The sequence below is a fragment of the Lactuca sativa genome, chromosome 3 (assembly GCF_002870075.4).
Source record: "Lactuca sativa cultivar Salinas chromosome 3, Lsat_Salinas_v11, whole genome shotgun sequence".
NCBI classification, from domain to species: Eukaryota; Viridiplantae; Streptophyta; class Magnoliopsida; order Asterales; family Asteraceae; genus Lactuca; species Lactuca sativa.
In genome coordinates, this window is record NC_056625.2 from 44,646,081 (window position 1) to 44,666,370 (window position 20,290).

General features: G+C 39.2%; 1 protein-coding gene across 2 annotated transcripts; it reads right to left on the bottom strand.

Annotated features, from left to right (window-relative positions):
* Positions 1 to 2,754: 2,754 nt before the first annotated feature.
* LOC111912337 (60S ribosomal protein L36-2) lies at positions 2,755 to 3,996 on the bottom strand. 2 transcript variants are annotated; one of them, XM_023908063.2, is made up of 4 exons: positions 3,863 to 3,996; positions 3,321 to 3,425; positions 3,003 to 3,202; positions 2,755 to 2,902 (listed from the first exon to the last, which is right to left on the bottom strand). In XM_023908063.2, exons 2-4 carry the CDS (start codon positions 3,420 to 3,422, stop codon positions 2,872 to 2,874), a joined length of 333 nt encoding a protein of 110 aa, XP_023763831.1. In that variant the 5' UTR covers positions 3,423 to 3,425; positions 3,863 to 3,996; the 3' UTR covers positions 2,755 to 2,871. The 2 variants fall into 2 exon arrangements, with proteins under 2 accessions (XP_023763831.1, XP_023763833.1); XM_023908065.3 differs by having other exon boundaries at positions 3,321 to 3,430; positions 3,863 to 3,970.
* Between the last annotated feature and the right edge of the window lie 16,294 nt (positions 3,997 to 20,290).

Genomic DNA, 20,290 nt, shown 5'->3' on the forward strand with positions numbered 1-20,290 from the left:
GGCTACCGGAAAAATCAAGATTCGCTCCAGTTATTAAATCGCCTCGTAGGTTTTAGGTGCAAATCTATCGTGTGCCATTTTTCAATGTCGATTGTCGACTATCTATATATATGTACGATATATTATATATAAGTCAAAACAATGTACACCAAGACATTTTCTTCTTGAATAGACATATGACATAAACGGCCCTCAATGTTTGATTTTAAATATATAAATCGCCCTAAGTCTTTGTTAATTGCAGTTTCATATTTCATAAACTAAAAAGTAAAAACATTAGTTACCAAAAGGCTAAACTATTAGTTATGAGCTTCTTGCAACAATGGAGCAATTTCAGGTAGAAAATCGAAAAAGTACATCAATTTCTGAAAAATGATTACCGAGAACAAAGGACTAGTCGGAGCTAATTGGCATTCGGTTGCAGTTGCAAGAAATATCCATCCTTTTATATCCTTTTTACGGATGCGTGTTCACAGGCTAGACCATTCAATTCATTGTTCTTCGATATCCATAGATAATACGTCTAAACAACGGACGAGTTTGAAATTTTTTCTCGATGCCTTTTATGGATGGTTTGGCAATGATAATGGCAGCGGGTTGTAGGTCAGCTAAGGGATTGTCACAGCACCCACATTGGTGCTCTCAATAAATTTGCAAAGTGTCACATAGGTTAAATGACGTAATTGTAAACTTGCAACTGCAATAAGACTTGCAACCTAATTATACCGAGACCATCCTTTAGAATAGACAAATGTCAATAATTAAGTTACTTGATATATTTAGTTTGATCAATAATTTGAAAGAGCCTTGAAATTGCATTGACGTACGTGTTTATTGCAAACAATGATCTGGCATAACTTAGAGACTATTGGTATGGATGGTCTAAGAAGAACTTTTATCTTATTGATAAAACATGATTCTTCTATATTTATTTTATCCTATATTTATTTTATGAAGATATTGGGCAGAAGATAGGCTGAAAAGGCAAGAAAGCAAGTGAAATTCGTAGAAGATGCTCAGGCCCAATGGGAAAAATCAAGGTATCAAGGTACTTGTTCGTGATGAGTCACATGTCGAGTCCACATGGGGCAATGCTCAAAAACAGTTTTAAATAGAAGAAACAACTAGTTTCTAACTCAGTGATATCCAATATTGTCCTCCATCGGTTCAAATCTCATTAGATACATATTTAGATTTAGGAATAAAAATAAATGGGTTATTAAACATAATAGAACATGAAAATTTTACGTTTGGTTTTAAATGACCATTTAACTTTCTTTTATACCTGTCAAACCATTAAACTCAAACATTACCTGTCTAAAACACCATTTTTTTTAAAATTATCAGGATTTCAAGTTACATTTGTTTATGTGTACATTGACTTCTTATAGTCAAAGGTTTTCATAGCCATGTGGATGCCACATGGAGTTTTACAATGAAGAACCATCATCAATCTCACCACCACCTTTTGTTTCCTCCCACTACCATCGCCACCATCCATCCATCCAATGCAAAATCATTATATAAATAATCATTAAGTTTCTAAATTCAATATATTAATTACTTAAATAAATTTGAGAAAAAAAAGGTAAAATGGTAGCACGATGCCGGTAAATTCACCACTAAACCTTAAACATTGATCGTCGAACAAAACTCTTCGTCCACTCACCTGCAAATGCTAAAGCTTTTTCCCCGGCGGCGACAGGACCTCACAGACAAAACCGACCACCAATCCTCTTTATATTCCATCATCTAACAAAATCTCATTTTGAAGACAACCCGCATTTTTCCCCAATCCTGAAAACTATAAACACCCAAAATCAGAACAACAAGAAGCTCAAAGGAAATGCATCGAACAAGAAACCCCACAACATGATCGATGGCATCCATAGTCAAACCTTGAAAAGTACATCCCCTTTCATCTTGATTTTGCACTAGATGGATGGTGGTGGTGGTAGTGGGAGGAAGCGAAAGATGGTGGTGAGATAGATGATGGTTCTTCAATGTCAAAGTTCTAGTAGACATCCATATGGCTATGAAAACCTTTAACTATAAGAAGTTAATGTACACATCAACAAATGTAACCTGATAATTTTAAACAAAATGGTGTTTTAGACAAGTAATTTTTTAGTTTAATAGTTTAACAGGTACAAAAGTTAATTGATCATTTAAAACGTAAAAGTTACATGTGTTGTAATGTCAATAACCCAATAAATTTGTTTAAAAAAAAGAAAGCTAAAAAAATGGTCAAGAAGCTCTAAGACAATAATGAAAAAAGATGTAAAGGTTCAAAGACAGATCGATAAAGTTATTGAAAATATACTCTTTTTATCTCTCACCTCACTTAAAAGAATTGGTATCTAAGGGTATAAAACAACCGGGTGGATGAGGTCAAAGATGGTGTTGTATTGAAAGTTGGTGGTAGACCTTGCAATTTGTGTCATGAAAACGTGTTAGCCACGAATTTGACACGATACAATTATACAATGAGAACTCAAATTTTAAAGGGGTATTCGTGTCGTGTCTCTCACAAATTCGTATCTTCATGTCAGAAATTGTCAGGTCTAGTTGGTGGCTCGATTCAAGACTTCTTTTACGCATTATGAAGCTTTCTTTTGATGAAAATAGCCTTTGAAATCTCTACCACTAAAAAATTCTGATAAATGTTTTTTTTAAATCATGAATTTTTGAAAAAAAGAATAGTAACCATTCCACATTAACAATTTGAACTACATAAAATGGAACAAAATCGTATAATAGAGAAGACAGATATTTTCAAAAGAAATGGTACAAAGGCACCCAATCGCAGCTTAAGTTGAAGTTTTACTTTAATTAATAAAAAAAGTTAACAAAATTGTGCTAAGAAAATTCTCACTTCTTCTTCTCTGCACCTCCACCAGACCTACAATTAATTACAAAAAATTAAAAACAAGTTGATAACATTAAACAACTAACACTAGTACAAATTAAACAGAAACTAAAAAAAGAAAAGAAAAGAATACCTCATCTTGCGAAGCACACTAGACATCTCCTCTCTCTTCTTCTTTGCTCTCTTGTGGGTACCCAACTTTCTCTTGGCCACCTTAAGGGCACGTTTGTCTTTTCCAACTTTCAGCAACTCCGTAATCCTCTTCTCATATGGTGCAAATCCAGCTACTTCACGGATTAAATTCCTCACAAAATGTGACCTTTTGCTTGTTTTCTACACAAAAAATACCACTTTTTCAATCATCATGAACATGTGATCCATACATAATCAAAGACTCAAACGATACTGCCAAGATTTTTGAGAAATTTTCAATAAAGAAATTTGTACTTACGCCTTTCCTATCAGATGGGCGAGGAGCCAACTCCTTCTTGGTGACAACATGACCTTTGTTCAACCCAACAAACAGGCCTGTGTTTGGCTGTTTTGGAGCCATCACCTACACTTAGTTTCACATCGATTAAACAGTTAGGATTTTGTCAAAAAAAAACGAACATCTTCAAATGCATTGAATCATCAGCTTTATATCAAATCCGCGTTAAGAATCTTTGCTAATAATTCCTATCATGAGCATTCTATTGAATGAATTGATTAAAAAAAAACCTTTTCTAAAGTTAGTTCGGCATTGAAACCGACATAATCAATTAGGGTAAGTATTTGTCTATACATCAGAATCTTAGGAAAAACACAGGTTATAACACTTCAAATCAACAAAAACTATCAAAATCAAATCATGAAATGCATCAGATCAGATGCACAGGCGTATGTCAACTCATAATGTGCAAAGTTTAACGGGCGTTAAGAATTCAATATGATCATAAAATAAAATACAGAATCAGTGTAAGATGTAAATTCTATATAGGAGAAGACGCGTACCTCGGCGTATATCTGAATCGGCGTAATATGAAAGGAGAAACAACGGGAAGAAGATTAGGGTTTTAGGTCAGGACATCATTTTAATTTAAGAAACTGAGAATGAGGTTTTTCTTTAGGCTTCTGTATGTTAAATTAAGGCCCATGTTCAAGCTACGACACTATTGGCCCATTTATTAAAGACCCACGGGCAATAAGTTGGGTAAACCGGATTTTCTATCTTTTGTAGACCGGTTTTGAAACGGGTTCAGTTTGGATGATACGCCAAACGAATCAGTTGGATAATTGTAAACCGATTTCTGGTATAAAATAATTGGAAAATAACTTAAATTGCAACCAATAACACAGGAAATGTACTGTTAAGTCACTAAACTTTTAATTGCATCCAGTAAGGAACATGTGGTTCATTGTAGAGTTTTCTGGTTTAAAGTACCGACATGATGTGGTTAAGGATATTTCATTTGATATTTGTCGGCGTGCTGCTGTTTTCATGAAGAAAGAAGCGTCAATGAACTTTTTAACGGACCCGTTGGATAGAAGATTCACACTCATGTCGGCTTGACATTTTTGTTTTTGGATGGGTAGGAGGGAAGCACATTTGTGTGGATCTTGCTGGGGTCTCACCTCATCGATTTAAGGAGTAGCGTTTCAAAGCAGGGCATGCCGCTTTGAAAGTCACTGAGTGAAAAGTGGCAAAGCACGAGAATGCATGCATAAAAATCAACATGTGTTTATACATTTTGCCTTTGATACCTTTGGTTTCTCACACCAGAGGCGGTGGAACTCCTTAACAGAGTCCAACAGATCATGCACTCTAATGTTATATCTTTTAGATCCATAAATTTTGTTTTCAAAAAAATTAGTTTTGTCATCCAGAAATGGCTAGCGGCGCAACTTGTTGTCTGTTTGCCTTCCGTCGATATGCATTGACTTTAATAAACTTTTATCTACAAATTATTGCTTATAAAAATAATAATAATAATAATAAAAGGAAAACAACTTTTATTTTGATTTTAAAATATTAGCGGTTACGATTTTCATCGATTAAAATAAAAACGAACATCGCCGTTGCCCTTGTCACATCTAACTAAAAGTCACCTGTAATCCTTTTTTTCAAACCACAAACGATAGTCATTAGCAACTTCATATTATTTTATAACCTTGCTATTTTAATCGATAAAAATTTATGTAGTTGAAAATGTGGTTTGAGAAAAATGACTATAATAGGTTATTAGTTAGATGTGGATAAGATAATGATGGTGTTCTAGATCATTTAATCGATAAAAATTGTAATCGTTGGTAATTTAAAACCAAAATAAAAAATAGGTTTCCTTATTGGATACAAATAAAACTATAAAAGTTTAGTGACCTAAAAAGCAAATTTCGAGTTATTAGTTGTTATTTTAAGTCATTTTCCCTAAAATAATCAAAAGCCTAAAATCAATTTGTAAAATGACAAAGGTCGGGTTTGGGAACGGCTATTTAAGAAATAACTCATTTCCTGACTATAGAAGTGCACAAACATCGATTTAAATTTCAGTTATAATTGGCTCAGTCTTTTTGGAAGTAGAATTTTGTTAAAAAAACAACAGTTTTTTAAGTTCGGTTCGGTTTTGTTTAGAAAACCATGAAAATAACTGATTCTGAATTTTTATAAAAATCGATTCCAAACCGACAGCTCAGTTCTAACCAGTTATGTTTTGAAAACAAAACCAGTTCCGGTTCTCAAAAAACCGATTCGTGTCGTCTGTTGTGCACCTTTACCTGACTATATTTATTAAAAAAAAAAAAGGAAAAAAAGCTTAAGTTGTCCGCCTTGAAAATGTGTATTTGAAATTACAGTACAAGACCTTTTTCAGTGAAATTATCAAAAAAAAGCTAACCAAATTTGTCTTTTTAGAGCATCATCTAATATATTACACATTCACACTTATTTGACTAGGGATGGCAATGGATACGGGTATACCGAGTTTCGTGTTCCCCATCCCCATACCCGACACCATCCTCATCGGGGATTAAAAATCTATCCCCATCCCCATCCCCAATGGGCATCGGGGATCCCCAATGGATAATCGGGGATTTTTCCCCGTTACAAAGTTTTGAACTTTTATGAAAAATAACTCATAATAATATATTAACCAACAAAAAACTAACAGAATTAATATAAAACACTATAATCACTGAATGTCTTCAAACACAAACAATAACATGCAAGGTTACAAATTAAATCATTCTTTGCAAAAAAAAAAAAAAGACATAAAAAGTCTTCCCAAAACTATACGTTTGATTGTTAGAAAACCTTATTTATTCTAATGAACATTTGCTTATGCATTATTAAAAATAAAAACATAAATATTATATATATATATATATATATATATATATATATATATATATATATATATATATATATATATATATATATATATATATATATTCCTAATAAAAGACTCTTTAAAGAGCCACATGTCTTCTTTATACACCTCCTTCATACCACGTGTCATGTTTTAGTTCACCTTATGTTTTACATTCCCGATCATTTTGAGTCTACCTTAAGATCAATCAAATCCCACAAAATTTGCATACATTCCTCAATTACCGATCAGATATTGTTTATCCAAACAAATCAGGGAAAATAGTTTGAATTATATTTATTAGCCAGATTTCATAAATCTTGATACATTCCAATTTTAAAATTCGATGGGCTTCATATATACATTAAATCTCCTAATATAATTGATTATTTGTAGTTCCCTATTCATCGAAGATAGGGTTATCACATCAGAAAACCCTCATCTCATTTCAAGATTTGAATATTTTTGTGCATATCGATGGAATTCGCTCCCCATATCTAAACAAACCCTAAGTCTTCGCCAACAGCCTCTCCCCTGCTCCGCCATGATCAGCACGACTGCTACACTTTTATAACTGCTATTTCACCATCACAACCATCCATCAAGGCCACCACCGAACAATCATCACAACCTACTCAAGAACAAAAAACAAACGATGCTAAAAGGAGGGAAGCGAAATCGATGACAATCTCTCTCTCTCTCTCTCTCTCTCTCTCTCTCTCTCTCTCATTTAGTTCAAAATCTTGAACCAAGTTCGATTTTTAGCCCTAAATAGATTTGTGTTATTTGAACTAGGTTCAATTTGTACGGAAACCGTCGTTTTTTTATAACCAGGTTCGTGGTCTTCATTTTTTTTCCTGGTTTTCAATCAATTTCATGTAATAACGAGTTTTTTTTGTGTAATTCCTTTTAGGGTTTTTAATATGTAAGGGTATTGATGTTTTTTTTTGTGGATAAAAAACGCAAAGGTTTTTCCTACAATGTTGGTTCCTAGGTTTTGTTTTTTGTATTCTGATTTCTGATCAGAAAATGTTTCCTTCAAGAACAGATTTCATAGCTTTCAATGAACCATCTGGATGTTTTTGTAAGTGTTGGTTCTCAGATCTGTTATCATTCGATTTGAGTATCTTGCTTTAGTTATTTTTTTTAATTGCAAGTAAAAGATGTTTCATGTACCATTAACAATAAAACATTTAGATTTTTTTTTTATTTTATTCATGTCAGGTTCTAGAGATGTTATGCAGGGATGAAAAAGGGTAGAAATGGAAATAGTTTGTGCAATTTGCTTATTGAAAGAATCATCCCAAAGAAGTAAATAAAGGGTACCCCAATAACTGAAGGGTATAATCTATTTTTCCCTGAATGTTATCTTATTTCAGTTAACATGCATAGTTCTTTCACGGATTTCATCGAAGTTATGCCCTTTTTTATGCTTAATCATTGTGGTTTCATTATTTGAAATCAAAATTGAAGTGTTTTGTCACCATATTTGATTGTTTTTCATTCAAGCCTGTTTTTCATTAACAGATTTCTCTTATCTTCTGTGTCATATGCATACAAATATTTAGGCTTGTAAGGATTTGATATGAGTTTTTCCATCATTTGCTATAAGATAAAGTCATAACATCAACATTTACTCTTTTTCTAATTTTTGGTTCCAGGTTTCATTTAGTCTGTTGGTTACTTGGTGATTTGGGCAACCATGGTACAGGACGGTCTGATGCTATTTTCATATTATCTTTTTTTCCTTCAAAATTTTGATCAACTGTTCAATTCTATTGAGATATTGATTTTTCATGATAAGTGGATAATGAATGCTCTGATGTTAAAAAGTGTTTTCTCAACAGATGGTGGATATTTTTTTTAGGTTGAATTTTAGAAAATGGTCATTTTACCTCTTTGTTTGGGGAAAATTAAAAAAGAATAGATAATGGATAGTCCTATTGAGCAAATTAACCACCTTTTTTTAGATTTAGTACATCAATAGTGCAATTGCCTGGAGTGCTTTTAATCTTGATTTGCTTTTTAGCTCCAATAGACAGTACTAATGATGGTTGGGAAGTTGTAGGATTGCATGGAGTGCAATTTAATGTTGATTTGCTTTTTTGTGCCTTATTAGGTTATAATTTGTTTGTTCCAAAAAGGTTTCTAAGGAAATTTTATAAGTTTAATTAACATAGATTGTTATATCAATTAAGGTAAAACCAATTAACCTTCTATTTTGTGAGAGTTGAGAAAACAAAAAGAATAATGAAAATAAATCCATAAACGTCATGAAGTATGTATTTATATAGATCTTACAAGTTCAATGAATAATTTGAGTTTCTATTGGTAAGAGATTAAAAAGGATGGTTGAAAGTTCAGGATTATATGGAAAAATACATTTATTTAGACTTTGAATCCCAAAAAGTCATATTTCATGTACTGTTATCAAGCTTACTAAATAGTTGATCTTTACTAAATGCATTATTTTATGGATTAATGTCATAATTTTACTTTAGACTATAATAGTTATTGGTGTCAGAAGTTGCCTTTTTGGTTTGGAACAAAAAGTACAAGTCTTTAATGGTGTGGGTAAATTAAAAAAATGATGAAAGCAGAACTAGCCATTTTTTTGTATTTTCTCTGTAAGTTTCGAAAGGTGATGCTTTTGACTGCAAAAGTCAAAGTTGACTTGCATCCTTTTTGAGTGGTTGTCTATTAAAAAACTTATAGTATTAGTATTAGCTTTATGTTTTTATGATATGTTCGTGATTTATCAATATATCTTCATTGATTTTCTTATTATAGCATCTTACTTTCAATTTTATAACATCGTCATAGGGCAAAATGGAAGTGGGATGTTTTTTTAGCACATAATTGAAACTTTTCATTGCTATTTTATCCTAACCGATACATAGCAACTTACTTTCATTGATTTATTTATTATAGCATCTTACTTTCAACTCTACAAGGTTGTAATATAAAATAATGAAAGTGATGCCTATTTTAACCAATTTTAAGTACATTTTTTTTATTTAAAAATAGCAAGCTGCTTCCAATGATTTGTTTATTAAAGCATCTTACTTTCAGTTTTACAACATTGTAATAGAAAATACGAAAAGTGGAATGCTATTTTAAACACATAAGTGATAATACGTTACTATTTTAACCAATAAAAGCAAATGTATTTTGTAATTTAAAACAACTCTAATCTTCAACTATGTTTCATAGTGAGCTATTTTTTTTGTAGGGACCATGTTTCAGTTTGGGGAATAAGTGTTGGTTGAAGGAATGCTCGAAGGATGTTATCTATATTTTTAGGTGTTGAAGTTAATTTTGGTCACATGTGTTGTTATATTGAGTTGATTTATTAGGTTGTAGAATTGAAACGACCCAAAAATACGACCCAAAAATTTTTGTTTTTAATATAATTAAAACTGCAATCAGAGCATCATATAATAAAACCATACGTGATGTATTCCAAAACATAATAAAATACTGTGCGGAAAAACTATATCATACTACATCAGATCAAACATCTAAATCAATCCCAGGCTAAAGCTGAGGCGGTGGTGTGTGCGATGCCGTCATCCAGAGCTCTTCCCTTTGCTTGCGGAAGTACCTGAAACCAAAACTGAAACTGTAAGCACGAAGCTTAGTGAGCTCCCCCAAATTACCACATACCATACAATAATAAAACAAGCACATACGGGGCCTTGCCCCCTCCATCGGACCGAAGTCCGAAGCTGACTGACCGGGACCTTATCCCCTACATCGGACCGAAGTCCGAAGCTGACATCGGACCGAAGTCCGAAGCTAACTGGGACCTTGTCCCCTACATCGAACCGAAGTCCGAAGCTGACATCGGACCGAATTCCGAAGCTAACCGGGACCTTGTCCCCTACATCGAACCGAAGTCCGAAGCTGACATCGGACCGAAGTCCGAAGCTGACTGATCATAGCATAACGTATCACTAACATGAACACACATAATCTTGTCTGAGCCACGAAGGCATCAAACATGCTAACTACTGCATCGGATAACATCCGGATACTACTGCTAGCTAAACGGGCCGGCATGGTGGCCTTAGACCCGTTCCTACTGAAAGGGAACTCACCTCGTAACTGGCGGCTGAGTGTGTGTCTGAAAGCTACTGGCTGCTGCTCCCGAAACTCCTCGGCTACAAGTCCATGAACACACTCAATCAAATACTAAACACTGCACTTGGGGTAAATTGACTCTTTTACCCTTGGTCAAAGTCAACTTACTGATGGGGCTGACTCGCCGAGTTGGGCCACCCAACTCGCCGAGTCCTACTCTCACTTCTCAACTCTACATGCTGCTACTCGTCGAGTGTGGCATCGACTCGACGAGTACCCTCTTGATCCAAGAACTCAGATGATCTTCATCCGACTCGCCGAGTCAGATGAACAGACTCGACGAGTTGTTCTTAATCCCCAAGGAGATTGCCTTGGACTCGCCGAGTTGTATGAACAACTCGCCGAGTCCCTCCATTACTGAGTCCACTCATAACTCGCTGAGTCCACTCCCTAACCCACCTCGTCCACTCGACACTGAAGAAACTGGAGAATTCGGGACTCGCGACATGACTCGTCGAGTCGTTCTTCCGACTCGCCGAGTCGCCGCCATGCAACCTATTTTTACTCGATTTCTCTTGAATCCAACACATGCAAATGATAGATCTAGGTCCATTAAGCTGTCTTACCACGTAAAGTTTCCAACTTTACGTGCACAACCACATGAAAGAGGGAAATAAGACTAAAATATGCATAATAAGGGTAGATCCATGGCTTATAAGCAATGCAACCCCAAAAAGACAGTGGATCTGGACTCTTCAACACCCCAACACTCAGATCCAAAGGTATTTCGGCTTAATAACACAATCAAGCAAGCATAAAACTTGGAACAAGCATCAAATAGCCCTTAAAGGAGCTCTAATAGAAGTTTAAGCATAAAACCAGAAGAGAACTCCGAAAATACCTGAATAAGTTCACACTTGACCTTGGATCTTGGCACTAGAACTCGTTTCCTTGCTTCCTTCTTCTTCTCCTTCTTCACCCCTTCACAAATGGAACAAGATCACATATAAGCTCACAAGAGGAAGGTTTAGGGTTTCTCACAATGCTCTCAGGGGGAAAGTGACGAGATGGAGGCTATAATGGGGTTTAAATAGTGAGCAAAACCCGGGGAGTTAGGGTTTCACCCAGACGGATGGACTCGCCGAGTCCAGGATATGGACTCGCCGAGTCGCCGGCTCACGCGTGCTCTCAGCCGCGACCCCACTCGGCGAGTCAGGCTATGAACTCGCCGAGTTCCTCTTACAAAACTCACAACAATTACCAATAAATTAACATACCGGGAACGGGTCGTCCATCAATATCTGCCGTACCCCACCCCAGTAGAAAATCGAGACTTATGAGCCTCGTCCATCAATATCTGCCGTACCCCACCCCAGTACGGTACCCACACCCTACCATGAAGCGTCATCAAACCCCAACTGTCGTAGTCGAACGAAGCTACTCGACCCACTATCCTCTCGCACCTCTGCCTCTCCTCCTTGAGACCCTCCATCTGAGCCTCCTTGATCCGCTCCAACAAAGGAGTGATTACCGTCATCCTCATATACAAATCCCTGATGGGGGCCGCCGACACCTTGCGGCTCAGGGCATCGGCCACCACGTTGGCCTTCCCTGGATGATACAGGATCTCACAGTCATAGTCCTTCAGCACGTCCAACCATCTCCTCTGCCTCATATTCAAACTCGGCTGATCCATAAGGTATCGTAAACTCTTGTGGTCCGTGTAGATAGTACAGCGGACCCCATACAGGTAATGCCTCCAAATCTTGAGGGCAAATACAACTGCCCCCAACTCCAAGTCGTGGGTAGGATAATTAGCCTCGTGAGGCTTCAACTGTCTCGAAGCATAAGCCACCACATGGCCTCGCTGCATCAACACTGCTCCCATACCGGTGATTGAAGCATCACAATAGACTACGAAATCCTCAACGCCCTCTGGCAAGGTAAGGATCGGAGCCTCGCACAATCTCTGTCTGAGGGTCTCGAATGCTGTCTGCTGCTCCGGACCCCAACGAAATACCACTGATTTCTTGGTCAGTCGGGTGAGCGGCACTGCTATCTTGGAGAAATCCTGAATAAATCTCCGATAATACCCTGCCAGCCCTAGGAAGCTCCGAATCTCAGATGGAGACTTCGGGACCTCCCACTGCATCACGGCCTCAATCTTGGCCGGGTCAACCAAAATACCCTTCTGATTAACGAGATGCCCAAGAAACTGCACCTCGCGTAACCAGAACTCGCACTTGGAGAACTTAGCGAACAGTCTCTCCCTCCTCAAAGTCTCCAACACCTCCCGCAGGTGCTCCTCGTGCTGTTCCTGCGTCTTGGAATACACCAAGATGTCATCGATGAACACTATCACTGACCGATCCAGCATCGGTCTACACACGCGGTTCATGAGATCCATGAACGCGGTTGGGGCATTGGTGAGCCCAAATGGCATCACCACAAACTCATAATGACCATACCGGGTCCTGAAAGCAGTCTTCTGCACATCCTCATCTCTAACCCGCATCTGATGATATCCGGAGCGTAGATCGATCTTGGAGAACCAAGACGCTCCCTGAAGTTGATCAAACAAATCATCTATCCTCGGAAGTGGGTAACGGTTCTTCACCGTTACCTTGTTCAACTCCCGGTAGTCAATACACATCCGATGCGACCCGTCTTTCTTCCTCACAAATAAGATCGGCGCTCCCCAAGGCGAACTGCTCGGTCGGATGAAACCCTTGTCTAACAGCTCCTGAAGCTGTGTAGACAACTCCTGCATTTCAGGGGGAGCAAGTCGATATGGTGCCTTGGCTATCGGAGCCGCACCAGGAACCAGGTCGATCCTGAACTCAACCTGCCTCTCAGGAGGTATCCCCGGCAAATCCTCGGGAAACACATCCGGGTAATCTCGAACAATAGGAACATCATCGATCGTCGCCTTGCCCTTATCCCGGGCATCCAAGATGTAGGCTACGTAACCGGCGCAACCCTGCTGAACGTAGCGCCTCGCCCTAGCGGCGGAACAAAAGGTCGGTCCTCGCTGTGGCCTCTCGCCCTGAGTCACCAACTCTCCCCCACTGGGAGTGTGAACCCTCACTAACTGAAGCTCGCAATCAATCACCGCCCCATTGGGGCTTAGCCAATCCATACCCACAATAACCTTATTCCCTCGCAGAGGAATAGGTACCAAATCCACTGAAAACCGCTCATCAAATAACTGAAGAGAACACCCTCTGTGCACTCTGCCGACCCTCACGGTCCTATCATCCGCTATCTCGACCTCTAATGGACAATCCAGCTCCCCTGGAGCTCTACTGAACCTCTTGCTAAGCGCAAGAGATACGAATGATCGGGTAGCCCCCGAATCGAATAATACCAAAGCAGAAATGCCGTTCACAGAGAACGACCCTGAATAAAACATGCAACCATAAGCAACATTTAATCAATAATAATAAAGAGATAAAAGGGAAGATACATACCCGTCACCACATCAGGAGTCGCTCGCGCCTCCTCTGCTGTCATCTGAAACGCCCTACTCTTCGCCACTGGCGCATCAGCTCGGCCCTGCCGGCCGTCTGTAATCCTCAAGGTAGCAGGGGCAGGTGCAGCCACCTTCCCTGCTGAAGCTAAACTCGGACACTGGGACTTTTTATGTCCCCTCTGATTGCACTGAAAGCAAATCAGGTCTGACGCAGCAACGACAGTAGCAGGAGCCGTACAATCCCTACTCAAATGTCCAACCCGACCGCACTTGAAGCAGCCGGAACTCCCTGCCTTGCACGCTCCCTCGTGCATCTTCCCACACCTACCACATCGACCGTAGCTCGGCTGTCCCCTGGACCTATGATCCGAAACCCTGGGCTTTTTGCCCGAACCTCCCGAACCCGAAACCGCCTCCGGTTTCCTCTTCTTCTCCATCTCGAGATCAATCTCCCTCTCCCGAGCTCTAGCAATCATATCTTCCAGCGTTTTACAGCTGGACCGGCTCACAAACTGGCGGATATCGCTCCGCAACATCTCATGATAGCGGGCCTTCTTCATTTCCTCATCAGCTACATACTGAGGAACGAGAAGAGCCCTCTCCCTGAACTTGGCGGTGATCTCCGCCACTGTCTCTGTAGTCTGGGTGAGGTCCTGAAACTCCCTAGCTAGCTGCTGCACCTCAATGACCGGTGCAAACTCCGCCCTGAACCTGGTAGAGAAATCAGCCCAGGTCATAGCGTCCAATGGTGCATCATCCCCAATAGCATGCCCGACCTCCTCCCACCAATCTCGTGCCCTGTCCTTCAGAAGACAGGACGCCAATCTGACCTTGTCCCCCTCGGGACATCTGCTAGAACGGAAAGCGTTGGCCACATCTGCCAACCATCTGGTGCTCGCTATGGGGTCCCGCGCCCCATGATAGTCCGGGGCTCCACATGCCCTGAACTCCCTGAAGGTAAGGGTGCGCGACCCCATCGTGGCCGCCACCTCGGCACGGAAGGTGCCCAGTCTCTCATCCATCAACTCTAGAATCCCCTCCTTGATCGAACCGAAGATCACAGGAGTCTGCTCTATAATGATGCGCGTAATCTCCGAAGAAAGAAACTCTCGGGTCTGCTCGTCCATGCGCTCATCCCCTGAGCCTGAACCTGATCCCTCCCCGGCACCTCCGCTGCCGGCTGCTGGTCTCGAACGCAAAACCACCATTCTGAAACACATCACAATCACATCAGAAAACAGAAAATATCTTGAGGGATCATTGATACTACAACTAGCTTCCTGGTCTTGTCTCAGCCTCTCTTGATTCGAGTACGGATCCTCTGCGTCCAGTAGTACGGGCCCATACTACCTTCCACATCTATCCGTACTTTCTTCAAGAACTGCCCTGACTCCACCAAGTCACTTCTAATACTACTGATCTCTGCTACTTTCATCCTAGGCTTGCCCCAGGGAAACCTCAGACTTAACTCAACTAGTCCTCAGCTGCTGCAGGTCTCCTTATAATGCTAATTAACCATCACCTGAACACCATCACATGTGACGAAGATCAGATAATTCTTCAAGTAAAAGACCCGTCCCTATAACGGTTGGACTCAAACAAGAGCTGCGCTATAGGGTCAGTTCCAGCACTCTGGGATTATTCAACCCTGATCACATGTGGTGTATCGCGTTCACCTAATGGCTAACTTCCATCACTCAGAATTCCCACAAAGCACGAAGCAGGCAGCATTCGGATAAAGGAAACGTACTCAGGCAAAACTATTCTCAAAATGAGAAACTGACCTAGCATACAGTGCTAAGCTCATACTATCAGGCATAACCTAAACAGGCTATCCTACTGCTGTCTACTCAATACTAGCATGCAATACTCATAAAGCTGTAACACATAAAGCAGGCACATAAGGCATCCTCCTAGATCCTTAGTCCTATACTAGCATGCTATTCAACTGAAACTGAACAATAACTTGTATGGATAATTTGGGAGTACTTACTTGAGCTCGGCTGACCGCATGCACACACCTCTATCTTGTTGAAAATTCTTCCTTTCTAAGTGCTTTCAAAAATTCTTTTAGAAAACATTTTACTTTTAGAAATCTTTTTATTTCCCCTTAGTTTGAGTTCAGATACACCCGGAAGTGTATCCGAATCCCTCAAACCAGGGCTCTGATACCAACTTGAAACGACCCAAAAATACGACCCAAAAATTTTTGTTTTTAATATAATTAAAACTGCAATCAGAGCATCATATAATAAAACCATACGTGATGTATTCCAAAACATAATAAAATACTGTGCGGAAAAACTATATCATACTACATCAGATCAAACATCTAAATCAATCCCAGGCTAAAGCTGAGGCGGTGGTGTGTGCGATGCCGTCATCCAGAGCTCTTCCCTTTGCTTGCGGAAGTACCTGAAACCAAAACTGAAACTGTAAGCACGAAGCTTAGTGAGCTCCCCCAAATTACCACATACCATACAATAATAAAACAAGCACATACGGGGCCTTGCCCCCTCCATCGGACCGAAGTCCGAAGCTGACTGACCGGGACCTTATCCCCTACATCGGACCGAATTCCGAAGCTAACCGGGACCTTGTCCCCTACATCGAACCGAAGTCCGAAGCTGACATCGGACCGAAGTCCGAAGCTGACTGATCATAGCATAACGTATCACTAACATGAACACACATAATCTTGTCTGAGCCACGAAGGCATCAAACATGCTAACTACTGCATCGGATAACATCCGGATACTACTGCTAGCTAAACGGGCCGGCATGGTGGCCTTAGACCCGTTCCTACTGAAAGGGAACTCACCTCGTAACTGGCGGCTGAGTGTGTGTCTGAAAGCTACTGGCTGCTGCTCCCGAAACTCCTCGGCTACAAGTCCATGAACACACTCAATCAAATACTAAACACTGCACTTGGGGTAAATTGACTCTTTTACCCTTGGTCAAAGTCAACTTACTGATGGGGCTGACTCGCCGAGTTGGGCCACCCAACTCGCCGAGTCCTACTCTCACTTCTCAACTCTACATGCTGCTACTCGTCGAGTGTGGCATCGACTCGACGAGTACCCTCTTGATCCAAGAACTCAGATGATCTTCATCCGACTCGCCGAGTCAGATGAACAGACTCGACGAGTTGTTCTTAATCCCCAAGGAGATTGCCTTGGACTCGCCGAGTTGTATGAACAACTCGCCGAGTCCCTCCATTACTGAGTCCACTCATAACTCGCTGAGTCCACTCCCTAACCCACCTCGTCCACTCGACACTGAAGAAACTGGAGAATTCGGGACTCGCGACATGACTCGTCGAGTCGTTCTTCCGACTCGCCGAGTCGCCGCCATGCAACCTATTTTTACTCGATTTCTCTTGAATCCAACACATGCAAATGATAGATCTAGGTCCATTAAGCTGTCTTACCACGTAAAGTTTCCAACTTTACGTGCACAACCACATGAAAGAGGGAAATAAGACTAAAATATGCATAATAAGGGTAGATCCATGGCTTATAAGCAATGCAACCCCAAAAAGACAGTGGATCTGGACTCTTCAACACCCCAACACTCAGATCCAAAGGTATTTCGGCTTAATAACACAATCAAGCAAGCATAAAACTTGGAACAAGCATCAAATAGCCCTTAAAGGAGCTCTAATAGAAGTTTAAGCATAAAACCAGAAGAGAACTCCGAAAATACCTGAATAAGTTCACACTTGACCTTGGATCTTGGCACTAGAACTCGTTTCCTTGCTTCCTTCTTCTTCTCCTTCTTCACCCCTTCACAAATGGAACAAGATCACATATAAGCTCACAAGAGGAAGGTTTAGGGTTTCTCACAATGCTCTCAGGGGGAAAGTGACGAGATGGAGGCTATAATGGGGTTTAAATAGTGAGCAAAACCCGTGGAGTTAGGGTTTCACCCAGACGGATGGACTCGCCGAGTCCAGGATATGGACTCGCCGAGTCGCCGGCTCACGCGTGCTCTCAGCCGCGACCCCACTCGGCGAGTCAGGCTATGAACTCGCCGAGTTCCTCTTACAAAACTCACAACAATTACCAATAAATTAACATACCGGGAACGGGTCGTTACAAGACTTGAAAACAAGTGTTGACTAATTTGTCAAGTATGTTATTTTACTTTGTAAACCGTGGTTTCCACGGATTATAACCTAGTATATATATATATATATATATATATATATATATATATATATATATATATATATATATATATATATATATCGGGTAACCATCGGGGCCGGTTTCGGGTACAGGTATAGGTACCCGACAGGTAAAACCATTCACATTCCCATCCCCGCTTTTTATACCCATCACCGTCCCCATTCCCGGTCAACTCAGGTTAGGGTTTCGGGTACCCGTTGGGTACGGGTTTTTTTGCCATCTCTATATTTGACCATAAAATGCATAAAATATTTTCAGATCCATCATAATGATGAGGTTGACTGTTATGCAAGAAAATCTATTTAGATAAACATGTCAGCTCTTGGCTTGACCTACCTAACACATCATTTGACGCTCTCTAAGAAAATAATAATGAAACTTCCAGCTAAATAATTTTTTAAGCAAGTTTGCAGTTGTAGAAAATATTAGGACACATAAACGTTGAATGACCGAGCCTCACTATGTTCACCAAAAAAACAAACCACAAGGACTGAAGAACGCTATACTATAATGATATTCACATAATTTATAATTGTGGTAAACCATAAGGAGACCACTTAATATAATTTTACAAAATCGATGTTAGCAAGATAAATTATACTTAACAAAACATTTTCATTTTGGTGATTCTAATGTGGCCGTAAAAAGGTCTTTAAAGTTGTATTTTTGTTACCTGAAAAACTAGTTTTTAGATTATAAATTAGGTTATCAAAAAGTTATTTCAATTAGTTTATCAAAAACTAATGGTTGTGTTTGGCGAGTTTACTGAAATATAATTTTTTTAGTTTATTAATTAGGTCAATAAATTTAGAAAAATGACAAAAATAGTCATTTACACTAGTTACATTACAAAAATAGCCAAATAAAACCGAAGTTGCAAAAATAGCCCTCAATTTCGTAGATGGAATTGCCCCGTCTGCGAAATGACCATTCCATCTGCGAATGTACAAGCAGCTAAAGCACAACTGTGTTTTAGCTGCTTGTACATTCGCAAGTGGTTTTTTTTCTCTATGTATATTGAAAATGTAGGGTAAAATCGCAGATGGAATAGCCCCATCTGCGATTTACTCTCATTCCATCTACGAATTTGTGATTTTTTTTGTTTTTTTTTAGTTTGACTATGAAATCAATTAGTTTGACTACGAAATCATGTTGCTATATAAAAAGTTTTGTAGAAAATTATCAGTTTGGTTGTAATTTGTTAAGGAAGTTTCTCTAAAATTTGCTCTAAAAAATGATTGAATATTTGGTTTGTCTTGTAACTGGTGGGAGATGTCAAGTTAATGGAACTAATCTGGAATACGTATGTCCACAGGGGAGGTATTTCTGAATTTGCTTTGATATTTTCTGAGTATATTAGTTATACTGATTTTGTATCTTTGATAAGAAGCAAAATTGGTTTGTTAGACAAATATAGAATTAGTCTTCGTTTCCACCATCCTGAATTAAATTATTATATAGCTATAATTGAAGACATGGATGTTAGAATGTTGATAAACGTAATCAAATGTAGTGGAGGAAGGGCTGTGAAAGTGTTTGTGGTGGTTGATGAAGTTGAGGAGCTTAATGAGGGTGGTCAAACTGGAAACCAGCTTGTTGGTAATTTATGCAGTTATAAAGGGAGCAACAATCCGATAGGTACTTTCAATACTCCTAGTGTACCTCAGTTTCGTAGTGTTGCTGAAAATGTTAATGTTAGTTATTCACCTATTCACTATGTGGATCCTGAGAATTACAAGTCTGTTAGTGATGATGATGTTGGTACATATTTTAATGATGTGGGTGGTCGTTGTGATGATGTTGTCGAACAAGAAGTTAAAGTTATGAATAGGCGTGTGGTAGATAAAACTAAAAAGAAAAAAAATTAAGTCAAAAAAATGAAAAAAATCATGTTTACGGACATTATGTTGATGTTGGTGATGTACGTTTAGATATAACCGAGCTACAAATCAATTCCGATAGAGATGAGTTGGGTGATGAAGTTAAAGCTAAGTTTCCCGATAACCTTTTTCACGGTATGCCCCCTGTACCAGCATGCCCAGTTGATATTAATGAAGATATCCCAACACAGATGGTAGACATGAATCTTCAAACGATTCAATGTGAGAGTATATTTAAGAACAAAGAACTTTTAAAGCGGTGTATTGGTAAAAAATGTCTTCGAGAAGGTTTCCAGACGAGGACAAGTAGATCCACCAAATCAAGGTATGAAGCTGTGTGTGTTTCGAAAAATTGTTCTTGGTTACTAAGAGCAAAAGCAATTAAAAATTCTGATGGACTTTTCCAAGTGAATAAATTTGTTGATGTACACACATGTTCTTCAACATTTTTG

Coding starts and splice junctions, on each gene's coding strand:
- LOC111912337 (XM_023908063.2), bottom strand. CDS start 3,422: ATGGCTCCAAAACAGCCAAACACAGGCCTGTTTGTTGGGTTGAACAAA. Junction 3,203..3,320: donor GCCCATCTGATAGGAAAGGC/GTAAGTACAAAT, acceptor TTTTTTGTGTAG/AAAACAAGCAAAAGGTCACA. Junction 2,903..3,002: donor AGTGTGCTTCGCAAGATGAG/GTATTCTTTTCT, acceptor AATTAATTGTAG/GTCTGGTGGAGGTGCAGAGA.